A 7648-nucleotide genomic window follows, 5' to 3' on the forward strand; every position below is an offset into this window, starting at 1 on the left:
GCTGCGGGCACTGAGTGTGAACAGCGTGGTGCGGGGTCCGGGAGCTGCGGGCACTGAGTGTGAACAGCGTGGTGCGGGGCCCGGGAGCTGCGGGCACTGAGTGTGAACAGCGTGGTGCGGGGCCCGGGAGCTGCGGGCACTGAGTGTGAACAGCGGGGTGCGGGGCCCGGGAGCTGCGGGCACCGAGGAGCGGCAGAGGCTCGGTCCTCCCGCCCGCCCTGCCCCGGGGGCCGGCCCGCCGCCCCCGCGCTGTCTCACGGCGGCCGCGCTGACTCAGAGCCGCGGCCCGGCATAAATAGAGCGCGGCGTACCTGGGGCCGGCACTGCATCGCGGAGCTGCCGAGCACAGCCCAGCCGAGCACAGCCCGCACACGAGCCCCGCACACGGCCATGCTGCTGCTGCCCTGCGCCCTCCTGGCCCTGCTGGCCGCCGGCCGCGCCGGTGAGTCCCGCCGGCATCGCCCCTCTCCGCCTCGCAGCCGCGCTCTGGATTAATTTACCGCTTATTCTTTTCGTGTTTTATTTTGCTCTCTTGTCTGATCTATGGGTGGCGGCCCCCCGTTGGGCTGTGAGGGGTAATCCCGCTTTCGGGGTGGGGGGGGGGGGGGGTTGGTTATCGCTGTCAGCAAGCAGGGACGAATTCCTGCTCTTCTAAAAGCTGTTCCCTGGTAGCCCGAAGGCTGCTGAGGATGGATGCTCCCCCTGCTGCCTCCCTGATCAGCGCTGCGCTCCAGGGCTCTCTCCTTGCGCGTGTAGAGCCCGGGAATACCGGCGTGGGATGCTAATGGAGCTTTGGTTCCCTTGCAGCCAACCCCTGCTGCTCCAACCCCTGCCAGAACAGAGGGGTCTGCATGACCACCGGACCCGATCGCTACCAGTGCGACTGCACGAGGACGGGCTTCTACGGGGAGAACTGCAGCACGCGTGAGTACCTTAAATCTCCCTTCAGAGGAGTTAAATCGGTAACCCAGTTCCAGCACGGCAGATTGTTCTCAATTGCTGGTTTGTAATAACCTTTCCATGGTTGCCCGCAGCGGAATTCTTCACGTGGCTCAAGCTAACACTGAAACCATCACCAAACACTGTCCACTACATCCTCACGCACTTCCAAGGAGTCTGGAACATCATCAACAACATTCCCTTCCTGCGGGATGCTATTATGAGATACGTGCTAATGTGTAAGTATGAATTCTCTCTTCCAGTCTTCTCAAAGCTGGCAGAAGTTACTCCTGGGACTCCAGAATATTACTCTCCATTAGTCTGTATATTTTATAAACATTTTATTTATATATATATATATATAAATATATATTTATATATATTTTATTTTATAAACAGCCTGAAGTGCACTAGGGTTAAAACACCACCGAAAACTTCAGATTTCTGTATGATGCAGACCTGTATGAAACATACTAAAGTGCAGATTGCTCTAATTTCTACTAGAATCCAGGATTTTGCCAGCATAAACTTTGCTCCAAATTGCTCATGTTAATAGTGGGATCCAGCTGATAAACCAGGTCCCAGTCCTGTTACTCAGTAACTGTAATCCTGTTTAACATCAGTGCCTGATACCTGTGGAATTTACAACTGCTGCCAAATACATGGAAAAGATCTGGCTTTGTGATTTACTTTCTGAGACTAAAAGGTACAGTGGAAAATAATCAAATACTTCTTTGTCTTTCAGCAAGGTCACACTTGATTGACAGCCCGCCAACTTACAATACCGATTATAGTTATAAAAGCTGGGAAGCTTATTCCAATCTTTCCTACTACACAAGATCCCTTCCACCTGTAGGGCTTGACTGTCCAACGCCGATGGGTGTTAAAGGTAAGGAAAAAACCAGAGGCATACCATTCGCTTTTAGTATTTTCTAAGAGGATAAGTAGAAATTCCTATGAGACTTCCTTGTCTGTAACTTTTTTTCAGGGTAGGGGACTTTAAGAATAGCCACGTTTTGGATACATTGTGTGAAGACCTAAAATATATTTCTTCTGCTTCTCATTACTGAGTTACAGGCTAAAAGCAGGGAACTTAAAAGTTTCTAACGAAATCAACAAACTGAGCATAGAAAAGCAGATATTCCCCTTATTTCTATGCTGCTGTCCTTCAGGATTTCATTGCAAGTCTGAAGCCTTTTTGTTAGGAACAAAATTAATATGACACAAACAGTTGTCTTGAATATCTCACTTTCTTTCCCTCACAGGCAAGAAGGAGCTCCCAGACTCGAAGCTGATCGTGGAGAAGTTTTTGCTAAGGAGAAAGTTCATTCCTGACCCACAAGGCACAAATGTGATGTTCACATTCTTTGCCCAGCACTTCACTCACCAGTTCTTCAAGACGGACCACAAGAAGGGACCCGGCTTCACCAAGGGCCTCGGCCACGGGGTACGGTCACAGCTCTGTAACCAGCACAGCTCCTGGTGCTCAGGAGCCACTGAGCAGCTGCAGTGGCATCCTGCAGGTTGCCAGGGCACACAAACACCTGTGTACACACACACACACACACACACACATGTGCCACAAACCTGTGGGATCGTCCCTCCTGGAACTTCTCCTTAGGTCAGACCCCAGCACTCCATAGCAGCTCTTCCCAAGTCAGAACCACATGCTTTGTGCAAGTGGTTCTGTTTAAAATATCTGCCCAGTGATCTCCATGACTCTCAGTACTCCCAACAATCTGTTTTCACCTATAGCTAGTGAGTATCCAAAACTTACCAAAGCTGTATCCAGCCCTAAGGCATCTTGTGGACTGCTAATAGGCTTAAGTTTAAAAAGAACTTCAGAACCAGACTTGGATTTAGGATCTTCACCTAAAAAACAGGCAGCCTTCAGACAAAGTTCTTCTCTATAAGTGTAATTTGTATATCTCCACCAAAGCTGTAAACTGTGTGTGTATATACAGAGACCTGTCTGCATAATAGAAAGTTGCTGACACTTTAAACAGAGTCCTTTTAAATTGCCAATTTCACAACCCCCTCTTACGCAGAGACGGCTCTGGTTGCCAGGAAATAATTTGGCTTCATCTTAAACATCAGTGCTTGATACTTATAAGGTAGCAGCGATATAATTGAAAGGTAAACATCTAGGGGGTGAGCTCCTATTGGCATCCATAGAAGTGGGACCTATCCTAAAATAGCAAAAAATGCAGGTTGGCTTCATGTTCCAAATGCTTTTGTTTTATAGGTTGACTTGAACCACATTTATGGAGAGACTCTGGAGAGGCAACTTAAACTGAGACTCCGAAAGGATGGAAAGCTAAAATACCAGGTACGTCTTACCTCAAAATTCCTGCCTTTTTACTGGATGACATCTTTCCTAAATTAGCTCTCTGTGCACGGTTGATCTGAAGTGTAGGACTAAAGTCAGTGCTAACAGCGTAACTCCTCAGCATCACAGCTCACACCCCTCGTTTTATTCTTCCCCCCTCCCTGGCAGATGATCGATGGAGAAATGTACCCCCCGACGGTGAAGGACACCCAGGCAGAGATGCTGTACCCGCCCCACGTGCCCGAGCAGCTGCGGTTCTCGGTGGGGCAGGAGGTGTTCGGGCTGGTGCCGGGCCTGATGATGTACGCCACGATCTGGCTGCGGGAGCACAACCGCGTCTGTGACGTCCTCAAGCGCGAGCACCCCGAGTGGGACGACGAGCAGCTCTTCCAGACCGCGAGGCTCATATTGATCGGTGAGTGTCCCCTCACCACCGTGCAGCTGAACCCTCTCTCTGGGGTGCAGTAAGAGGGAAGCTGTTGCACCAACTGGGGTGTGAGTGGCACCTTCCCGGCCTGTCAGCGGGGCCGTGGGGAGGTTCAGCTTCCCCCAGCTCTGCTGAAGACAGAATTGAGGAAAACTGGCCTAAGGGATACTCCATTCCCTTATCTCAGGGAAGCAGAACTGAAAGCAGTGAAAAGGCAGTAAAGGAAGGTTCCTTTCTCAGAGAAAGCATGTGAGGCTACATGACCTGAGGCTCTCAGATCTGGGTTTTTTCCCCTAGGGTTGAGTCAGTTCAGGTATGCTTTAAAGGAGAGGCTGTGATTAAATCTAAAGTTCACGAGGTTAGGTAAAACATAACTCCACATATTTCTCCTGTCTGATTGTCTGCTCAGTGATATTTCATCCTATGTGAGAGGTGACGTACTCCAAGCTTGAAAAGACCTTGCCCAAACTGAAACTGTAAACCAAGACAACTGTATGACATGGCTCAGAAGCTGCGATTTGCTTTCAGGCATCAGTTTTCTTCATTATTCCCTCCATCTGTATGACTGAACACAGTGTAGGTACTGCTGTGTGCTTTCTGGGGAGAGTACAAGGGACTGTATCTTGGGTGCAAGCCATAGAAAGCACTTCACTACCACAGCCAAAATCTCCTGGAATTTTAAGTACTGTTCCACCTCTTGGTCACATAAAATATATGAATTGCTTTCTAGGAGAGATTACAGAATGCTGCAGTGTTTGTAGTCCTGATCAATGTAGTAATTTTTAGAACAATTCAGAAAGGGTATTTTCTCCACCGCCTAAACTTTCTCAGGGAACCAGTGCCAATATTCTCTGCTATGTCTTTGTCCCCCAGGAGAGACAATCAAGATTGTCATTGAGGACTATGTGCAGCACTTGAGCGGGTACCACTTCAAGCTCAAGTTTGACCCCGAGCTGCTGTTCAACCAGCGGTTCCAGTACCAGAACCGGATCGCGGCCGAATTCAACACCCTGTACCACTGGCACCCGCTGCTGCCCGACACCTTCCAGATCCATGACCAGGAGTACACCTTCCAGCAGTTCCTCTACAACAACTCCATCATGCTGGAGCATGGCCTTTCCCACATGGTGAAATCCTTCTCCAAGCAAAGTGCTGGCAGGGTAGGTACTTCCCGCAGTCGCTGGTGAACCAACAGAGGCGTAAGCTGGGGGTGGGACAAGGGAGTAGAATAAAACTGTTTAAAACTAATCACAGACTGTAAGGGCACAGCTTCCTCATGGCTCTTATCAGAAGATCTTACTGCTTTTCATCTTGATTATCCAGGTTGCTGGTGGGAAGAACGTTCCTGCTGCAGTACAGAAAGTGGCCAAGGCTTCGATTGACCAAAGCAGGCAAATGAGATACCAGTCCTTGAACGAGTACAGGAAACGCTTCATGCTGAAACCATTCAGATCCTTTGAAGAGCTTACAGGTAACAGTTCTCATCCTTCTGAGCAGATAAGGGCCACTTCCTTAAAAGAGTCCTGCAGTGTTGTTACTGGACTTGAGCAGGATAGTCTTGTGAGGAAAGTGGGGTTTTTCCACTAACGGTTTTTACTCGTTACAGGAGAAAAGGAAATGGCAGCTGAGCTGGAGGAGCTGTATGGAGACATCGATGCCATGGAGCTGTACCCAGGCCTTCTGGTGGAAAAGCCACGCCCAGGTGCCATCTTTGGAGAAACCATGGTGGAGATGGGAGCCCCGTTCTCCCTGAAGGGACTGATGGGCAATGCCATCTGCTCCCCCGAGTACTGGAAGCCCAGCACCTTCGGCGGCAAAGTGGGCTTTGACATCATCAACACCGCCTCCTTGCAGAAGCTCATCTGCGACAACGTCAAGGGCTGCCCTTTCACTGCCTTCCACATCCTCAGTCCTGAACCCACAGAGGCGACCATTAACGTTAGTACCTCAAAAACAGCCATGGAAGATATCAACCCCACACTACTGCTGAAAGAGCGCTCTGCTGAGTTGTAGAAATCCACCTATTTATTTATTTAACTGTGTTATTTATTCTATTTATGGCTTAGTATTTAAAAACTAGAAAAAAACCAAACAAACTTGAGCATCTTCATTGTGGGGTTGCCTTAGATTCCTTACTCAGGTAAGGCTTCCATTTTACAAAAAGGGATTTTCTGTGTATGAGCTGGACAGTGGTGAATCCCTTGTTTAAAATCTTCTGTAACAGAACTATGTATTCCAAAGTGGACAAAGGTTCCAACTCTTTGGGTTTTTTTAATGTTGTTTTAATACTTGATGAAGGGGGGTGGTGGTGGTTCTGTCTGCTTTGTCTGGTGGTTTTCATAGGTCACGTAACACTGCAGAAGCAAGTTTTTGTCGCAGCAGCTTAAACTTGAAAACAGCTGTTGGCCAAAAAGAATGAGAAAAATCTGACTCAATGAAAACTGCCAGAGGGGATTACGAATTAAGTATGAGAACTCAAAGATTAATGAAAAAGTGCATATACTTGAGACTCACTCATTTATGTAAGGTCAGAAAATGCATTGCATTTGTTGTTGATACTACCTCTCCTTCACTGCTGATAAGGCACTTTGTATCATAATTTATATGTTTCTTATGTGTAAATCCACTTCTGGATTTACATGAAAGTAACTATTTATAAACACGTTTTAATTATTTAATTATTTAAAGAAAACAGAACTTTTCTTGGCTTCTACTTCTCTTGGAAGCACGTGTCACAAAAGTATTAGTTGTGTAAGGGGGTGAGAATGGGGTACTTGAGCTCAGCAATAACTGGCTCTCGGGCTGCAGTACGAGGCTGCTTGTGTTGGGATACAGATGTTTTTATTGTATAACTTTGGGGAGGTCTTAAACTTAGCCCAAGGTACTGGTATTCCTTTCATAGCTGTAGTTCTCTGGCTTACTTGATGCTTTGGTGTCTGTCCCTCCGAGGACAGTAGGACAGTGGAGCTGTAGTTAGGCTCTGGCTCTGGTTTAGCTTTGTGTCCCCAAAATGGGGATTCCTGGGGAGCAGTGAAAGCTGAGCAGTTGTGCAAACACACAGGAAGCAGAATGCAGAGTAGATTTAGCAGCACTTCAGGGCACAGAGCCTTGGAGGTACTTGAGTCTGTGTACACAAGTTGTACATGCAGTTTGTAGTTCTGCTTATTGGGGGGAGGAGGGATAATGTTTTATTTATCATTTATAAACAGAGGCATTTTAAGTAATTGGCTTAAGCTTCATTAGAACTGGCTAGCACAAAAACTCGTGGACATATTTGTCCTGATCCAGCACTAAAATATCTAGTCTCATCTGGGCACATTAGTTACACAGGATCTTGTACCAGCACTTCAGACTTTGCATGTAAGGGTATCTTTTTTTAATTTCTAGAGAGGAAATGTAGAAGATGATCTTCCCATAAAAACAGCTGGGGAACTATAGGGGAAAAAGAAAATGTCACTTCAGACTGGAATAGAGCAGCAACCTGGTACTCTGTGCCCCTGCCCAAAATTCCTTGACTACTTGTGGAAAAGGACTTGAGTTTTCTATTTCATCTGAATCTCTCACGCACTTGTAGAGGCTTGTGCACTGTAAGAACTCTGGCAATAGCTAGTTTGTCTGTGACCTCTGTTTCCATTGCTTGGTGTAGAGGCAGTGCTGACCTTGGGCTGTGCAGGTCTGTAACTGCTGCCATGAACAGCTGAACCAGCATCTCCTACAGCCATCGATACCAAGGGCTGACTTGGGCTGGGCTTTGGTGTGGATGCTTTGGGAGCAAGAAGGGCATTTGTTTTCCTTCTTCTGTTTGAAGCATGAAGAAGGAAAAACCTTCAATCACCTTGTACCCAAATGTGGTCAGTGCTGCATTTGCTAAAGAGTGAAAACTGCTTGGACTCCTGGCAATGAGATCCATCTTTGGAACACCCTCCAGAGCTTAACTGAGGAAAAGTGTTGGG

General features: G+C 47.5%; 1 protein-coding gene across 1 annotated transcript; it reads left to right on the top strand.

The window, feature by feature from the left end:
* Positions 1-339: 339 nt before the first annotated feature.
* Positions 340-5775, top strand: PTGS2 (prostaglandin-endoperoxide synthase 2). Its single transcript, XM_027901969.1, has 10 exons — positions 340-442; positions 808-924; positions 1035-1178; positions 1685-1828; positions 2205-2386; positions 3185-3268; positions 3437-3683; positions 4569-4855; positions 5019-5166; positions 5302-5775. The coding sequence occupies exons 1-10, from the start codon at positions 391-393 to the stop codon at positions 5706-5708; spliced, it is 1812 nt and encodes a 603-aa protein (XP_027757770.1). The 5' UTR covers positions 340-390; the 3' UTR covers positions 5709-5775.
* Positions 5776-7648: the final 1873 nt, after the last annotated feature.

This window comes from Empidonax traillii, unplaced genomic scaffold (assembly GCF_003031625.1).
Source record: "Empidonax traillii isolate 1590-97213 ecotype Southwest subspecies unplaced genomic scaffold, ASM303162v1 scaffold827:size534266, whole genome shotgun sequence".
Classification (NCBI taxonomy): domain Eukaryota; kingdom Metazoa; phylum Chordata; class Aves; order Passeriformes; family Tyrannidae; genus Empidonax; species Empidonax traillii.